Source organism: Martes martes (genome assembly GCF_963455335.1).
Source record: "Martes martes genome assembly, chromosome: 8".
Lineage (NCBI taxonomy): Eukaryota > Metazoa > Chordata > Mammalia > Carnivora > Mustelidae > Martes > Martes martes.
Window position 1 is genome coordinate 79433398 of NC_137895.1, and position 19975 is coordinate 79453372.

General features: G+C 35.6%; 1 protein-coding gene across 1 annotated transcript in view; it reads right to left on the reverse strand.

Annotated features, from left to right (window-relative positions):
• ADAMTS20 (ADAM metallopeptidase with thrombospondin type 1 motif 20) overlaps positions 1-19975 on the reverse strand; it is a gene marked incomplete at its 5' end in the record, with an annotated part of 201711 nt that overhangs the window by 52231 nt on the left and 129505 nt on the right. Inside the window, one exon of the mRNA XM_080811885.1 lies at positions 6036-6203. Within this exon, the coding sequence (XP_080668011.1) occupies positions 6036-6203 (168 nt within the window). The remainder of the gene's footprint in view (positions 1-6035; positions 6204-19975) is intronic.

A 19975-nucleotide genomic window follows, 5' to 3' on the forward strand; every position in this document is an offset into this window, starting at 1 on the left:
AGGTTGTTTGTTTTTTTTTTTTTTTTAAGAATACAAAAAAGTAAACTGATACAATTTTAGATTTGAATGAAAAAGAGAACATATGGCTTAAGTGAAATATTTCTTAACCCAGTGTCATCAATAATGCTAACTGCCAGATCCAACAAAAATGTTTCAAATCTTTTCTTAATCTCATGGACACATTCAACAGCATTAACCTGCTTCTCTTTGTACCCTGTGAGTGCTCTGAGCAGTTTCTTCTATGAACCAATTTTCTAAATCTAAAATTTTCTAAATTTTCTAAATCTAAATTTTCTAAATCTTGACCTTGACATTTATGTTTGGATGTGTTTATAAAAATGTTTTATGTATTTACAGAAATTTCATGTATTTTCTACATAGTGTCAAGGGCACCTCAAATTCAATATTTCCAAAGTAGAACCTTTGCCTGGCCAGGTCCCCTTACAGCGGTGGATGCTGTGAGTATGCATTACTCACTCCTTAGTCGAGTGACTTACTAGCATGAATTCTCAAGGTACACCTCTAAGTCTAAAACATGCACCCTTATTTAACAGCTTCATAGAACTACATACTTATAAGCATGTTCTATATCATCCTTTTAAAAAAAATCCAGATAGCTAATGTAAAGCACCAATACTGCATAATTTAATTCAGACAGGATAATCAGCCAAATATCCTATTTATATGTAATATACTATAACACTGCACAGACTGGCCCTTTAAAGACTGGACAGTAGAATTGGAGAAGGTGAATTTTAGCCAACCCACAGGTACTGTAGCCATTTTAGCTATTGCAGAGCAGACTTAAAGAAATGTTAGAACGTGTGTTGCAAAAATAAGTTCACCAAACTGCTATTTCATGAGTCACTTAAAATGCAAAAGGGAATTGTTCTCTCTTTGTGCATTATTTATTAGTTCTTATTAAGATTTAGGTCTTGAGGGGCACCTGGGTGGCTCAGTCATTGGGCGTCTGCCCTCGGCTCAGGTCATGATCCCAGGTCCTGGGATCGAGCCCTGCATAGGGCTCCCTGTTCATCAGGGCGCCTGCTTCTCCCTCTCCCTCTGCCACTCCCTCTGCTTGTGTTCCCTCTCCTGCTGTGTCTCTCTCTGTCAAATAAATAAATAAAATTAAAAAAAAAAAGATTTAGGTCTTGACATTGGGGAGTGTATGTGATATGGTGAATGTTGTGAAGTGTTTAAGCCTGATGATGCACAAACCTGTACCCCTGGGGCTAATAATACATTATATGTTAATAAAAATAATTAAAAAAAAAGAAATTAATCCTAAAATTGTATGACAAAAATCATCATTCTTAATGGTTCAGCATTTAAATTCTGGGAAGATCTAGATTGAATTCTAGACATATTTAAGGAAATGAAACCGATAATATTAATATTTGAAACAAAAAGTCTGCATTTTAAGATCTTATATATTCTCCATGTTTTATATAATTTAGCCAGTTAAAATAAGATTCTACTTTTCTTACTTAAAAAAAAGATTTTGGTCTTGATTTCCACATAGTTATTTGTAACTGTGGCTTATTTCAAGAGAGTCAATCGTGTAGCAGTAGTATTGGCAATAGTAGGGCATTTGGAGTTAGGAGAGACTTTAGGAATACATAACTTCAATTTCTCTTCAGTTTTGAAATTCCTTTTACAGCAATAGTAAATGAAAGACCATCAAACCTACCCATACTTTCCTACCCTCAATCCACGTGGTCATTCCATTTTTGGGTGACTCTAAGGTTAGCGAATACTCAGCTATTCTGAGCTGAAATATTCTTCTTTAAACGTTTACCCATTGTCCAGAATCTGTCCTCCTTCCCAACACAGAGCAAATCCATATTAACTTTCATGGGAGAAAGTATGAAGGTATAAGGTCTAAAATAGTGGGAGCTGTTTTCTGACCAATAGGAGTTGACCAATAAAATCACAGATATGCCAGTCCAGCACTCCGACCTTATAAGGCTGCTGAGTCAAACTTAAAACCAGTGACATAGTTTTGTTATGGAAAGAGGAAATGTCTTGAAGTTTAAGCCAATAATCCTCAGGGCTTTTCCAACTTGCAGTAGAACACAATGGAACTGACAGAACAGTTGTAACCATTTGACTGTACTTCTCTGGGGATTTGGTAAATTTTTCAATGCTTTTCTTAAAGGGTGGGTCCTCTGGAATAGGCACTGCTCCAAACTGTGAGTAGGATCTGCGCCAAAGATCTGAATGCTATCCATCATTAAGCAGCCTGATATGTTGCTAGTAATTTCAGCAGCTATGTCATACAGGATATATGATCAACTCCCTGTCCTGGGGCTCCAGTCTGTCTCCAAAGCTAGAAACATTGCTTGGGAAGAGAGAAGAGGTTCTGGGTTCTTGGTCAGTGGCTATGGGGACTCAATTAAGATTTATTACCTTTTTAGGTTATAAGAGATATATATGTATACATCAGAAATTTCTGAAAACATATAAATATGGATTTATGTATTTTGGAAATACAGAAAATATGGAATTATAGAAATACAAAATCACTTAAAATGTTAACATTTAGCATATAGTGTCAAAAAAATTTTTTTTCAGGGGCTTTGGGAGAAGGGGGCACTAGCTAATAGATTTGTAAGATTTTGGAACTTCTGTCACCTTTGGTTCCAGCTCTGCTCTTAAACTAGTAGAAAGAAAATGACGGGGCCTCAGAGAAGAGGAGCCAGGCAAGTTGTTGGTATCAGGTGACTCTAGATTCCACAGGGTAAAGTGAGGTTCTCTAGGTCATCTTTCGAAGTTGTCCAGCAGATTTGTCATGATCAAGAGGAGGCAAGAATTCTAGACTTTTTTTTTTTTTCCTAAGCATAAAACTACTTTTGGATGGTATTGAACTAAATAGACAGAGTATGAGAAAATGAGGACTCTAGCACCATGTTAGCCTTAAAGACCTGAATATATGAGAGAAGCTAGTATTCCCAAATAGGTAAAATTAAGTTTAAAAAGAAAACAAACCTTTTCTGGTTTGAGAGAGTGGAGAGAGGTTTTTTTTATTTTAATTTTTTTTTTTTAATTTTAATTTTTAAATGATTCTAGTATTTACTTTGCCTCTAAAGGTATACATCTGGAGGCAGAGGACAAATGGCCCTCTGTACCAATGTTTGTTTCTGTTTAGCAGCAGTCACTAAAATGCATTACTAAATCCTTTCATTGAAAAATGATATCAAATACCAAATTAAGAGTGTTACTTCAAAACTCATTTGAGCACCTCTGTGGTCACAATTTTCTAAATGAGTCTTTCCATTTGAGGTATAATGTAAAATAGTAATAAAATGAAATAATTTTATAGTGAGTGATTATACTAAAGCAATGTTACAATTTATACAGTCGGAACAAAGTAGCAACCAGTGATTATCTCGTAACTACCTCTGAAATTACACTTCTGCTGAATATATTATTACATGTAGTGCAGTGACAGCCTGCGATTGTTAACTTCATGTGGGTACTTTTTATAGAATAAATCAAAAGCCAACGACTTCACAAATGGTCATTTGTTTCTGGCAGAGAGTTGAGGACCGTGTGGGTGTATGAAACTAATTTCTATGACAAGGAAAACCAAGTCAAAGAGAAGAAAGCAGACTCTGTACAAAAGCATCTGTGTTTTTTATAGTTTTGAATATTCATATCTGTATCTTAGAAACCCCTTAAACATGTTCATGCAAGTGAGTCTTATATAATTTCATACTTGGTGGTAAGCCACGGCCAATTTGTTAGCACTGATGATTGATTCTCTGTTGTGTGGCTGGAGGTCAAGGGTCAGAAAGCGTCCCCTGTGAATACCGACCATAGCAGCAAGGAAATCCTGGGGAATCAATAGGAATGCTGGTGGCCAAGAAGCAAAAATCCTCTCCCACTTCCACACCCATCCCCCCTTGGTTCCTGGCTGATGTCAGAATTAGGAAGTCCCTGCCACACACTGGTTTCAGTGACTTTAGTGTTTAACCCTTTGGGAGAAAACCACTTTTCACATCTTGGTCCAGATAAAATAAGGCAAACCCTGACCTGAAGCAAAAAACCACAATATGACAAATATATAAATTAAGAGTTGGAAAGTGTTTTTTGCAACTAAATCACAATATTCAAAATAAGAAGTGTTCAGCTAGATACTGAGTTAGGTGCTTAGTGAACGAGTTATCCATTGTCCCTGAGATTCTGTGGCCTGAGACAATGCCGAAGAAGTAGGCATGGGTTAGGTTGTTGACTCGCCAAGCACAGAAGATAGTAAGACATACAAGGATATTTGAGTTATATTAGAGCTCACACTATATGCAAGTAAATAATGGCAAAAATACATATACGGAGGCCATTGTACACCCGGGAACAGATGATGGACTAGCCTGGAATGTTTGCAAGGAGATTCAAGAGTTACTTTGAAAGAGAATCAGAAGAACCTGTTGAGTGACTGACTTCAAGGTCAAGAGAGAAAGAGACCGAATGATCCAGTCTTTCTTTCTTAAACAACTTAGTAGGTAGTAGTGGCATTTATAAAATAAAATAGGTTAAGGGAAATCTTTTAAATCGCAGCCTTTCCTAAAGCATGAAAAAATAATTTTATTACTTTACCAAAATTCAATGTTGAAGCAAATTCTCGAGACATATGGGGTTTTTTGTGTGCGGGGGATGAGGAACAAACATGTTTGCTCCCAGTTTTCAGCCAAATATGAAGCACTGTTCTCAGCCTGTGAACACTTGACATAGGCTCTCTCTTCTACAGAGAAATCTGAGATACTCAATTTGGGAGATTTTCCTTCAGTAACAATGACGTGCTGACACAGTGCCACACAAAACTGATGCCCTGCCCCACGACTCTAACCTCACAGAGTAAATGATGATGATGACTTAGGAACCCAGGGGAACCCCACTTCTTCCAGCTCCTCTCCGAACCCCTATCTTTAATAGACATCGCTCCAACATCACACAGATGCAAGGAAGCGGCATCAGCAGAAGCGAGGTTTTCTTTCCTTCTTAGAACTCTGCCCTTTAAGAAATGGCTAAGCCCCTTGAGGTCCTGCTGAGAGCAGCCAGACCATTGCGTGGAGAGCCTACCCCCATTGAAATCAGGCCCCCAGAAATTACTCTGGTGAAAATTTCCCACTTCATTTATAGCTTTTACCTCTTTGCTACTTCCCAATCTGGTCTTCACTTGACAACCACAATCACATGCATGCAACCCCCAATTTAGATTTTGGGCTTACTTCCCCGAGGATGCCAGGGTAGGTATCAGTCATCTTTCTCTTATTAACCGAGTTCTCAGTCTGGATCTCATGTATATATCAGCTTCATTTTGGCTAAGTCTTTCCAAGTGTGTCCACTATAGCTTTAGACCAGCTCAGGCTCCCTAGCTCTGAAGTGTCCCTAACTCTTAAACAACTCCAGTTAGGATCCTGTTAAGAACCTACCAGTCCCTTCTCCAACATGTGACCTTGGTTCAAATCCAAGACTGTGGTGTGGCAACAGGGCAGTCGCTAAATATATCATCATCTATACTTTACTTTTAGACTATCTGGAACAATATGATTATCAGTAGCCCCCCATCCCTGATATTCAGTAACAGAATTTCTTGAAAAGTTTACAGTCACTGGGGCACCTGGGTGGCTCAGTTGTTAAGAGTCTGCCTTCGGCTCAGGTCATGATCCCAGAGTCCTGAGATCGAACCCCATATCAGGCTCCCTGCTCAGCGGGAAGCCTACTTCTCCCTCTCCCTCTGCCTGCCTCTCTGCTTACTTGTGCTCTCTCTATCTCTCTGTCAAATAAATAAATAAAATCTTTTTAAAAAAGGGAGAAAAAGAAAAGTTCACAGTCACAGAAAAATCAACTAACTCATTATTAACTATAGACTTAGTAAACGTGTACTGTAGATTAATTCAGAGCATAATGCAAAAAATGTATAACAGAATAAAACACATTTTAGTAGAGTAAAACCTTCAAGGTTATTGAAACAGACTTGAGATTTTCTTTTTACATGCAAAAATACGTTTATAATTATAAAATACATCTCATACCTCCTTCCATCTATTGGCTTTCCATGAAGGGCATCTGACAGATCTACAAGCTTTTTGAGTTCGAGGTTTCTGTAGGTGACTGCAATATTTTTCTTCTATTTTTCCTTGGAATTGGTCAATGCAAAGCACCTCACGATACTTTAAACCTTTACCACAAGAAGCTGAGCACTGGAAAATAAACAAATACACTTAATTTTATCTTGACTAATTTATCTTCAAAATGTATAAAATGAAGAATCAAAACATCATTGCTTTGATGTTTCATTAAGATATAACTTTGGTTCCTCAGATTAGAATTTAAAATCTGTCCATCTGCCCTGGACCATCAATGGATGTTGATACCATAAGATATCCATTAATTCCATAAAAAGCACTGATTGTCTACAGCATAGCAAGTATTCTTCTAGTATGTAAATGTTTTAGATCTTTTAAAGGTAAAGACTATCTGAAGCTAACTCCTGTTATCACACATGATTTAATTTTAATTTTGTATGGTCGCCACCTATTTTATTTTTAACCCCATGTTTCCCACACTGCAAAGTATACTTTGGATTAAAAAAAATGCAGTGATTTCTTTATGCAGGGATGGAGAAAGAAGAAAAATTATTTTTAAGTGCAATTCAGTTCAACTTTTTTTTTTTTTAAATCAATCTGGGAAAAGGTCTCTCTATACTAGCAACCCTCCAATATATTTAGTTTTTTAAAAAAGGAAATTCTCGGGGTGCCTGGGTGGCTCAGTGGGTTGAAGCCTCTGCCTTCGGCTCAGGTCATGATATCAGGGTCCTGGGATCGAGCCCTGCATCAGGCTCTCTGCTCAGCACGGAGCCTGCTTCCCTCTCTCTCTGCCTGCCTCTCTGCCTACTTGTGATCTCTCTCTGTGTCAAATAAATAAATAAAATCTTAAAAAAAAAAAAAAGGAAATTCTCTGTAAAGGTATAAGTGAAGTAATAACTTGACTTCATTTTTCAGCCAGTTGCCATTTAATGAGTGAAGCCAGAACAATGTAGTGGGAAGAGCTTGAACTCTGGTATTGAATACCATGTCTGCATCTTAATACTTGCACAACTCCAGGCACATTTCGTTACCAGTCCAAGACTCCACTTCCCCATTTGTAAAATGGAGATAGTAAGACCAGTATCACAGCAGATGAGATCAGGATGCAGATGAGATCAAGAATATGAAAGGTCAAATCCAGTCCTATTACAAGTGGTACATCCTCAGTAAATATTAGCTTCCTCTTCTACTGTTGTCCTTTGTATAATCTCAGGATGTTGGAAATTTTCAATGTGATATATGTACCAAGGAAAAGTTAAGCAAAGACATGGATTCCAGACAACTCCTCTCATACCTCTGAGACAGCTGTTCACATATGGTTTCATTTAGAAACATATACTGAGTTCAGAGAGCATGAGATAATATATTATACATTTTATCTATCAGTTCAAAGACTGTTAGAGTATCTAATACAGACCATTAAATGCTTTAAATATTTCAAATAAAAAAATAGTGGGGGTGTAATTTATCTTTTTACATTATCTGCAATACTGTGTCTCATTTGTGTAGGCAATTAATTTAATACAGTGTCTTGATTATTAAGACTTATTACCATATTCAGAATGCTCTCTTTAACACAGCCTTACATGTTACTTAGAACATACTTAATTCTGTGAAAATTTCTGAGGGATCTTTATAATTTGTGTTAAGTATGCATTCTTTCCTATCGACCTTCTCTTCTGGATCTACCCACTTGTTCTACTCTTCCTGACCTGAGTACTTTTCAGTTTCTTGTCTTCCCTGTCTATTTTTCAGAGTATGGTATGACTTATACCAAAAAATCACATATTATTTAGTATCAGGCATATATCATCACAAAATATATGTACATGTTCACACATGGAAATGTTTTTCCCCTTAGGTATATATTATTTTTTCTAATCTTTGTGATCTTTAGAACAGAAGAACATTCACTACTCTTCCCGTTGGCCTCTTTTAAAAAGTAAGCATCACTGTGAATATTTAAGATCAACATAGTTGTTCTAATGGAAGATGTAAAAATAATTAGAATCTTCTTCATTTTGTGATTATTGAGTTTCTACCATATGCCAAGAGTTGCAGACACAGATTCATTAAACATCTCTTGCTTTTGCCCTTGATTTATTCTCAGAGGGCTTATAATTTAAATGACACATACCACCAATTAAATGAATAATACCAAAGTAGAGCATAGATAATATTAAACCCAATAAAGACCAGGAAAAAAAAACACAAGACATAAGGACCATTAAAATAATACGATAAAAAGTATGGACTTAAGGAATTCTGAAAAGTAGCCATTCTTTTCTGGGATGTTTGATAAGTACTCAAGGTGATATTTAAACTCAGTTTTGAAGAAGTGGGCTTGCTGATGGAAAAAATGGGTGGTCATATATTTGTTTAATATCCTTATATGGACATTGTCCACGTGTCTGTTTTGTAAAATTCTCAGAGTTCTAACAGTGCCAAGAATCCAAGAATCACACAGTAAGTATGCAGTGAATTATTGATATTTCTGATAAGAATGAGCAATTCTTTTACAAAACTATATAAGAGGGGACACTGAAGATCCTCCTTTAGAATTGAGCAATATATTTCCTCTCTGAGCAATATCTATGAATGGAGTGTAAACTTACACATTGTAGTACACTGTCAAAGTCAAAATTATTCTTCACAAGACCAAATAGCGTCTCCTACTCTAACTCAAGATCATCTTTCTCTTCTTCATTATTCCAGTCTTTAACCAAGACTATTATTAGACATAATTTTAAACATTTTTTTGCTCCAAAACTGACAATGGCTCTCTATGATCTTTAATAGTAAATCAAAACTTATATTCTTCCTTGTTTTTTTGATCCTCTAAATTTCAGTCAGCATATCTTTCTGACCTTTTATCTGTTACTTTTCAACATGCAGTGTTGCTCTACTTAGGCATTTCACGTTCACTCAATAAGAGCGCCTAATTTATGTTATTTCCTTTTACCTCAACTAATCACTTCCCCTGGTGCTTTCTAAATGTGACTTATCCTTAAAGCTCTAAGTCAGTCCCATGTCTAAGGTAAATACATATCAATCTTTCACTTCTCTGAATTCTTCTGAGTCTCACTGTTTTTTAGGACTTCATCATTTTCTACTTTGGTCACACACTTTATCTACCCAGACTTCTGGAGGTCAAGGACCTTTTAGAGATTACCCACATCACCCACAAATGGCAGGTACAATAAATATTGGCTGATTAATTGATGTTGATCCTTGTTGCAAGCAATTCTTATTTGTTTTTGTTAAAATCTAAAGTAATTTATTAAAACATTTAAAATTCCTTGAAATATATTTATTGCTTTATAAACACAAAGTTTCTCTAGGAAAGTTAGACAAAAAGTACAAAATCAAGGAACTGCAAAGTAAATTATGCCTGGTCACACTTTTAAAGTAAGCGCTTCCTTTCCTCTTCCTTTACTCCTCTTCCTTTGAAGAGGAGTAAATACATTATTTTATCATGTCTGATGAGTTCCACATGAGGATTTAAGTAAAAGAGAACATTTAGGTAAAGAATAATTTTAGTTTTAGTTGGAATGAGGTAGTCATAAAGTAAATAACTAGTGAAATGCTACCCTCTTTCTCTCACACCACAATACATTCTCATTTGTAAAGATACCACAAATTAGCTCACTTGATAGGATACTCAAACATGACAGTTTTTTTCTCTAGCACCCCAGCAATTTTTCCCCTCTATTTTATATTCCGGATACTGTCCTATTCCCTTGAGATTTTATTAACACTATATAGTTTCCAACATTCTTGTCAAGAGAGCTCTTAAAAATCACCCCTAATGTCCTTAGTTGACATAGGCTTAAATTCTGAGATATGTTTTCCTGAGTACCGTGATATAGTAGATGTAGGATACAATCCACTTCAGAAGTAGCAACACCAAATATAGATAACCTGAACTGACTACTCCTGTAAATTAGGTAAAGACAAATGTCCATGTATGGAAAAGAAAACATTTGAAACAAATGGAGAATTTGCAAGCTCTAAAAATGCAATAGAATCTCCTTGCATGGCACTTTCAGTTCCAAGATGGAATTTTGGAATTAACCATTCTAATAGGATTAACCTGGAACAAGTCTATTCCTGTTTTTAAAGTTGTGCATAATTCCAGGATAAGATTACTTTTGATATTTGAGGTGTGATTATTTTGTTAAAAATATTACAGAAGAGTGAATTGACAGTTTGTTTAAGATGTTGATTCTAGACACTTAAATTGTTAAAACAAAATAGAGCAATGAACTTTATTTAGCTCCAGTTCTAGGAAATGGAAAACATCACCATCAGGTGCATGAAAAGGTACTCAACATCATAATCATCAGGGAAAGGCAAATCAAAACCACAACGAGCTATCACATCATATCTGTTAGGGTTATCATCATCAAAAAAAAAATGAGATAATTACTCTGGTGTTGATGTAAAGAAAGGGAACCTTGTGAACTGTTGCTGAGATTATAAACTGTTACAACCACTATGGAAAATAGTACAGAGGATGTCAAAAAATTAAAAATAGAACTACCATGTGATCCAGTCAATTCTTTTGAGAATTCACCCAAAGGAAATGAAAACACAAAATGAAGAGATATCTGCACCCCTACATTCATAGCAGCAATACTTACAAAAGCCAAGACATAGAAACAACGTAGGTCCATCAATGAATAAATGGATAAAGAAGCTGTGGTATACATATATACTATGGAAAATTATTCTATCATAAACCTGGAGAAAATTCTGCTATTTGCAACAACATAGATGGACCTCAGGGGAATTATGCTAAGTGAAACAAGTCAGAGAAAGATAAATACCATATGATCACACTTATATGTGGAGTCTTAAAAAAAGAAACAACTTAGAGATCAGATTTGTGGTTACCAGAGGTGGGTGGGGGAGGTGAATTGGAGAAAGGTGATCAAAGGTACACACTTCATAAGTACTAGGTATAGCGTGACTACAGTGAACACTGCCATAATATATATAGGAAATTGTTGAGAGTAAATTCTAAGAGATCACAAGGAATTTTTTTGCTTTTTTTTATCATATCTGTATGAGATGATAGATGCTAACCAAACATATCAATGATCATTCATAATATGTTAAATCATTATGCTGTACACCTTAAACTTACACAGTTATGTATGTCAATTATATCCAATAAAACTGGAAAAAATTAGATGAAGTGAATTTTTTCTTTATTTCTAGATATCACATCATCAGTTAGTTATCTGCTGAAAACGTAAGCACTCACAACCATATGGCTGGGTGTCACATCTGTCCAATTGTTCATTGTAAGGTGATATTTGCTAATTTCCTCAAACAAGGAACTCCTACTACTAGGTGACAAAAGTGTTCACACAGTTTTTTTTGTTTTGTTTTAGGAAAGCTAAACACACAGAAATGCAACCATTACACATTACAAATCTAAATCCAGAAATCATTCCCTCAAGTGCAACTGGAGAAGCATCAAATTATAATGTACAAAATGGAGTGGCTTTGATTTAAACACAATTATAGCTAAAATATAATCAGGTATTGGAGTGTCTCTTGAAATAATTTAAGAAAATTAGTTGTGTTTTCCTTTGCCTTAAGTGGCATTCCAAATAATCAATGAATTTCTCAATATAGGGACATGTATTATTTATCTTTAGTTTGATCTTTTTCAAAACTGAACTATGTTATGCTTCTGTAGTAAAGTTAAATTTTTTAATGGAAAATTTTGACCATAGCTATTTTTTTTAGGATTTTATTTGACAGAGAGAGACACAGTGAGAGAGGGCAAGTAGGGGGAGTTGGAGAGAAAGAAGCAGGCTCCCCGCTAAGAGGGAGCCCTAGATGCAGGGCTGGATCCCAGGACCCTGGGATCATGACCTGAGCTGAAGGCAGATGCTTACACTTAACGACTGAGCCACCCAGGTGCGCCTTGTACATAGCTATTTTGCAAGAGAATTTTTTTTAATGCTTTGGTGATTATATGTTAAATGTCTTTATAACAGTATCACAAAACAAGATTTATCTATGAAATGATATAATAAGGAAATGATAGTTTCAGATCAAGACAGACCATAAATTAGATATTTTGTGGAGTAAATCACTTGTGTGCATGCATCCATGCACGTATGTTTTATCTATTCCTTTTGATTTTTAAGAAGCCTGTAACATTCTCTAAATAAAATAAAGAGGCTGTCTCTGAACCCCAGGAACAGCATGGTTTTTGAAATCTTCATCAAGCCAGTAACACCTACATAACTGAGAGAAGAGCCCAATTATAGTAAAATCTTAGATATGAGTTTTATACAATTACTCAGTAATTGGGAGCATGCCCCACATTGGTGGAACACTATCCTAAATGGAGTTCTCCTCAGTTATTAAAGAAGTAAAACATTAACATAGTTAGAATAAATAGCCAGAATATACTAGAATAGGGTATTACTGTGTTTAAACAAAAAATGACAAAATATGCATATTAAGAGTAGGATGTCAACTCTGCAAAATAGTACTGCTACTGTTCCTTTAATTCAATGCATATGTGCACTAAAAAGTAAGATACTAAATCTATCAACAGGGACCCTATTCATACTATTTCCTGAAAGATTATACCTAGAGTTTTAAAGTTAAATGGAGTTTGAAAATTCTTTTTAACCTGTTACAGACATCCTTTGACTATGCAGCTTTAATAAACCAAGACAGCATTTGGTCCCAAAAATAATCACTACTGAAACAGTTCATACTCTATTTGCCTCTAATTTAAAATTTGCAACTTCAGACATATAACATTTTTTAAAGTCAGATTCATTTGCAAAAATGTTTTGAGTCCTAACTTAAAGGACAAAGAAATATATTATTAACAAACATATCTAGCAAACTTTCTTTACATTCACATCATTGGGCTAATAATAACATTTTAATTTCTATTTCATGTTCTAAAATACTATTTCTAAATATTTACATATATTGTATATATTTATATATTTATGCACACAATGAATTTATGGTTCAAAGCTAATAGGAGTATCTCATGTGTAATTAATTTGGTTAATTCAATTGGAAGTACTACTTAAAGATAATTTATTATAAGATAATTGTTGGGGCGCCTGGGTGGCTCAGTGGGTTAAAGCCTCTGCCTTCTTGTTTAGGTCATGATCCCAGGGTCCTGGGATTGAGCCCCGCAACAGGCTCTCTGCTCAGCAGGGAGCCTGCTTGCCTTCTGCTCTCTCTCTGCCTGCCTCTCTGCCTACTTGTGATCTCTGTCAAATAAATAAATAAAATCTTTAAAAAAATAAAAAAGATAATTGTTAATATTTTCTAAATTATGACTTTGGAAAATTTTTGTGATTATTTTCACTTTCAAATATAAAACCTGAAGTAAAGTTGCAATAATTAATGCAAGTACTTTACAGAAATTTTCATTTACCATATAATAATATTTTCTATATACAAAGTACTAGAAAATCAGAACGAAAAGTCACCTCAGTGAAAGATAACTAAAATATTCAATTATTGTATTAGTTTTCTTCAATAATAAGATTTGATGAAGAATCACTACAGACAAGCCAAAATTTATTTTGCTATATGAAATAGTAAACGTAATTCTAATTCAAAATGTAAGCACTATCCATAGCAAAAGAAATAGGAAGATTTATCATTAGCTTAAGTCTTGTAATTTATTCTTTAAGCTTTCTAATGGTATAGTACAATCGCTTCTCGACATTTTGGCTAAGATCAAGTGTAGTATATAATAGTATAGTATAGTTTGGGGGTAATGAACATTTCAGATTCTTCTATAAAATCTGTTTAGCAAGTGGAACTCATCTAAAGAGTTCCTGTTAAGAGTTTTTATTGACTCATTGAGTAACATAAATCTTTGCAGTCATAAGGTAACAGGATAAATGTTACTGTCAATATGAGGAATATAAATCTTGACTAATTTTGATAATTCTTTAGGGGCCATTATTGTAAGTTTACTTTTTCTTAATGTCTTTATACAACTCACAACATCTGGGATGTTCCTTTTGTAAGACACTATGGCACATTCCATGATGAACACCCCACCCTTGTCCCCTGGGAGCCTACATCCAGAATCGTGAGCCCTGCCTTCCTGGATGGAACAAAGTACAAAACTATTCAGTGTGGGTGGACCGTAAAAAGGTAAAAAGATCAGAAAAATGACTAAAGCATGCCTTTAAAAAAATATTGACTTTTAAGGCATTACTATAGCAACCTTTACAAAATTCTTAAAATCAAGTGCCAGCGGAATAGCAGGATTTACCATTTCAAATTTCTCCAAGTGTTTTTGTGCTGACTTTGTGAGTGAACAGAAATAAAGCCAAGAAGCTTGCTTTCAAGTAGGGTTATAAAGGTCTGGAAAGGAATATACAAAGAGAATTCTCAGATGAGAAGTAAAAAATGAGATCTATGAATGCTTTCATAAGACAAAGTCAGAGTTGAAATCAAAAGAACAGCATCCATTGAACGTGTTATGTCTACTTATTATCTGTAATAAAAGGTGTGATGCAAGAATATTTTAGGGATTAATTTCAATGAAGTTAAGCTGATTTCAGAAGTATCTTAATTAGATTAAAAATGAATTCTTTGGGTCAAGTTGCAGGTGGGGTTTCACGGTTTTTATTTTTGGAAGTAGAGGACAGAATAAAAGAGCACAGGGTTTGGAATCGGGCACCCGCATTTTAATCTCCGCTGTCATTAGTTGAGCAACCTTGGCCTATGTGCTTAACCTTGCTGATCTTCAGTTATGTCATCAGAGACTGGCAATAATAAGACCTACCTCAGGTAGTTGTGAGATTAAAGGATAACATATGAATAACCTAAAACAGTGCTTGACACAATTCTCTAAATGCATATTAATCTTCCATTCCCCTTTCTTTTTCTTCCTTTCCTAATCCTGAGGAAATATAAAATGGTGAAAATACAGTCAATGACATGGCTTTCTCTATGAAACGCTTGAATGGAACATAGGGATTGTGCAAGGCTCATACATTCAGATTTCATTCAATGGTGAGATAGAAGGGTAATCACCCCAGTGGAATTCCAGTAAAAGCCTATCTTGTTCTCCCTGGGGGAAAAAAAAATCTGCTTACCTAGATACTGAAAAACACAGCGGGTACACCTTAAATTATAGTCACAGTGGGCATAAGGAAGAGAAATTGGAAGGGAAGGCAAATAGACATCTGATTAAAAAAATTAACCAGTTTCAGTTAAAAGTGGTAGAGTGACCACATATATTCATTTCCTCTTCGTCATCTTTTTTCATCCCACAAAGTCAGAGTGAATCAAATACATTTCAATAACTTTGGAAGATCTAAAGAGGATAAAAGGAATGAAGAAGACCAATGAGAAGGGAGACAAACTTGCACCGGCAGAGCCAAGAGGCTCGGCAACAGATGCAAGGTGGGGGGGCACAGCTCCTCTTCCACACATTAGCAAGATCAGCAGCTTATTCTCTGCAGAAATTAAATGTGTGCATGGGGGAGCTTTTGAATTGGGAATGCTGAAGGAAAAGTTGTGGAATTCCACACGTTGAACTCTTGACCCTTACTTAGTCTCTCTGCCCATATTATTCTTGCTTGTACACAAGGCATTAGAGGGTCCTTCTCGAGAAACTGGTTCTCCAAAAGAACAGACCTTCAAGTATTGACTTACAGGGAAAACCAGTTACTAAACTCTATGCAAATGCAGAGTTTCCAGTTAATTCTCCAGTGCCTTATTTTTAAATAATAATGAGCTGCAGAAAATCATCAACTTTTGAAGAAAATCTTTGGTAGGAAAACAGAAAACCATGCCCACCATCACCTTAGAGAAAGGGTATGAAAGTTAAAGAGATAATCAAGAATCACTCCTCCAAAAACTGTAATTAATATGAGAGCAAATATTGTCTGATGAAATAAGAATAGGTTACTATGACCTCAAAACAATCAGAAGGCAAGAAAAAGCATCTGATAATTAAAAACATAACTAAAATAACTCAGGAGATAGTTTAGATATTGACAGTTTCCCACTGAGTAAAACCAAATGACAAAGATAGGAGAATATGAAGAGAATTAAAGGATCAATCCAAGAATCCCAATATCCAACTAGAATGAATTCAGTAAAGAAAACCATTCCATAGAAATTATAAAAAAAATTCTGAACACAAGTCTCCTTAATGAAAGGGTCTAAAAAATGACTAGCAAACTTAATTTTATTTATTTATTTATTTATTTTTTTTTTTTAAGATTATTTATTTGACAGACAGAGATCACAAGTAGGCAGAGAGGCAGGCAGAGAGAGAGGAGAAAGCAGGCTCTCCACAGAGTAGAGAGCCCGATGCGGGGCTCGATCCCAGGACCCTGGGATCATGACCTGAGCCGAAGGCAGAGGCTTTAACCCACTGAGCCACCCAGGCGCCCCGCAAACTTAATTTTAAACACAAAGTTGCCTCATCATGAAATATTGGAATGATAGGGATAAGGATACCAAAAGCTTCAGCAGCATAGAGAGAAAGATATGGGCACATAGCACAGATCGGAATTCAGAATCACCAGACTTCTCAATAAGTAGTTCAGAATGCTGGAAGATAATGTCTAAAACATTGTAGGGAAATTTTTTATTTCACTTATGTGGGATTTAAGAAACAAAACAAAGAAAAAAAGATAAAGAGAAAAATGCAAAGAAAAAACCCGCCACACCAGACTTTTAAATACACAGAACAAAATGGTAGTTGCCAGAGGGGAAGTGAGTGGGAGACGGGTGAAAGAGACAAAGGGGGTTAAAAGGTACGAACTTCCAATTACAAAATAAGTCACAGAGAAGTATAGCACACTAATTTGAAAAGACGTATGCACTCATATGTTTATTGCAGCATTATTTACAAGCCAAGATATGGAAGCAACCCAAGTGTCCATCCATAGATGAATGGATAAAGATGTTGTGTATTTATACAATGGAATGTTACTCAGCTATAAAAATGAATGAGATTTTGCATTTGCAGCAACATGGATGAACCTAGAGGGTATAATGCTAAGTGCATTAAGTCAGACAGAAAGACAAATACCATATGATTACACTCATATGTGGAATTTATGAAGAAAGAAAAAACAGACCAAAAAACCCCACTCAAATACAGAGAACTGGTGGTTACCAGAAGGGCAGTGGGTGGGGAGATGAGTGAAATAGATAAAAAGGATTAAGAGAAAGCTTATTGTTATGAGCACTGAGTATTGTATGGTATTACTGAATTATATTGCACACCAGAAATTAGCACAACACTGTATGCTAATTATACTTCAATAAAAATTGTAGGAAAAAGTTGAGGGAAAGTATTCTCAAACTAGAATTCTATAACCATTGAAATTATTAGTCAAATACGAGGATTGATTGAAGACCTTTCCATGTTTGCAAGATGGAAAAATGTTATCACCCATTTTTCTTTTTTTAGAAAGATGCATAAAAGTGTTTGAGAGAGGAAATTTTAAAAAGAATTATCTGATGCAAGAAAATGTCATCAAAATTGAAGATGAGTAAAAAGACTTCAACAGGATGAGAGAATGGGACAACAAGGTTAAGTTCATCCAGGCCAGATCAGAGAAGGAAGATTTTATTTTGGAGGAGGGTATCTGACTGCCAGGTGTCTAGGAAAGAGGAAATATCTGGACATTTAAGAAAAAATGTTCAAGGAGATTTTACATACCTGTTTAGGCACCTGAGAAAAACACTAGTGGTTGGACATTTAAAAAACTAAGCAATAGTTTAAATGAAGCTTTTTTAAAAAATTTTTTATTTATTTGTTTGACAGAGAGAGATACAACAAGAAAGAGGCGGCACCAGCAGAGGGAGCGGCAGGCAGAGGGAGAGGGAGAAGCAGGCTCTCTGCTGAGTAAGGATTCCGATGTGGGACTTGATCCCAGAACCCTGGGATCATGACCTCAGCTGAAGGCAGATGTTTAACCCACTGAGCCACTCAGGCATCCCTAAACAAAGCTATTATTAACTCCAGGAAAATTAAAGAGTTGTATAAGAAAGGAACAGTGCACAACAGTATAGACACTGGCATAAGGAGCACTATTAACTGAAATTTATTTGGAAGATAGGATTAGTAGCCTACATAAGAGAATTAAAATCTCAACCTCTATTAAATGAAGCCAATAGGTAACATTATTTGATGCAACAAGAAATAGCAGGAAAAGCCTATTAACTGGAAATATGGAGGCAAATACCAGAAAACGGAAGGATTTAAAGATTATTTCTGGGGTAGGAAAGACTCCAACAGGAGATAGCTTTTTCTTTATCAATATTTTAGCACCATCTCTTAACTATGTACATGTGTCCCATCAATAAGACTATTCAAAAACTGTAGTCAATGATATTTCACCTAGGTCCACCCTAGGTCCACCTTGTCATGGAGGATGTTATTAGCTACTTTATGAAGGCAAGTAAAGTATGCTTCCTGATTTACTTGTGACATAAAGTTGAGAGACTTATTTAAAAGTCACATCTGGGGGTGCCTGGGTGGCTCAGTGGGTTAAAGCCTCTGCCTTCGGCTCAGGTCATGGTCTCAGGATCCTGGGATCGAGCCCTGAATCGGGCTCTCTGCTCAGCAGGGAGCCTGCTTCTCCCTCTCTCTCTCTCTGCCTGCCTCTCTGCCTGCTTGTAATCTCTGCCTGTCAAATAAATAAATAAAATCTTAAAAAAAAAAAAAAGTAAAAGTCACATCTGGGATCTAAATAAAAACCTGAAACTAAGGAAAAAAAGTCAGGCACGAGAATAAAAAGTAAATGAGTTGAGGCTAGAATAAAAAGAAATAGAATAGAAATCAAAATTCTACACGCTGGCTTAAAAATATTATCTACTGCTAAGGATAAATAAAATGATTAATGACAGTATCACATCTAGGTTTATACTGAGGTAAGATCAGTATAAGAAAAACTGAGTGACTACTAAAAACAAATTTGATGCAATATTGAATATATTGGGTGCAGCGTTCGCACCAAGGATTGCAATATTCTTTACAGCTAGACCATTTTGCTAACAAATGAAATTCTACATGTCACATTTTGAGAGCAAAAACAAAGGAGATTGGGATGGTTAAAGAATTAAAATAGATATACTTAACCAGGGACACAGAAGAACAGCCGTCCTTAAATATTTGTCCTGTGAAGGAGGAATTTAATACATTCTTACTTCAGTGTACAGAATGAGAATTACAGGTGAATCTTTCCTACATACTGGTTTCAGCTCAAAGCAAAGAACAATCATATAGTTTTCCTGAAAAGAAGTAGGCTATATTGTGCTGTAGTATGGTCTCCAATTTCAGAAAGATTTGCTAGACATGGAAACTGTATACTTCAGTGGAGAAAATTGAATTTATGCTTTGTGTAGGATATGAAAATTGAAATTCTCTCCCAATTTTAAAGATGGGATACAGAAAAGAAAGAAAGAGAGAGAGAGGAAGGAAGGAAGGAAGGAAGGAAAAGGGAAAGAAAAGAAAAGAAGAAAAAAGGAAAGAAAAGAAGAGAAAAGAAAAAAGAAAAAGATGAAGGAAGGAAGGGAGGAAGGAAGGAAGGAAGGAAGGAAGGAAGGAAGGAAAAGACCACAGTGTTTTTCAAGTATTTTAAGAATCACAATTTAACTCTTTAGATATGTATTTAATAGGTTGACTTTAAAAAATTCTATTTGTTTCCTCAAATGAGAAAATGCAACAATCTTTTTTTTTTTTTTTTTTTTTTTTTTTAAGAGAGAGCAAGCTTGGGTGTGGGGAGAGGGGCAGAGGGAAAGGGAGAGGGAGAGAGAGGAAGAGAGTAAGAGAGAGCGAGAGAGAATCTTAAGCAGGTTCCAAGCTCAGCAGGGAGCCTGACATGGGGCTCCATCTCACA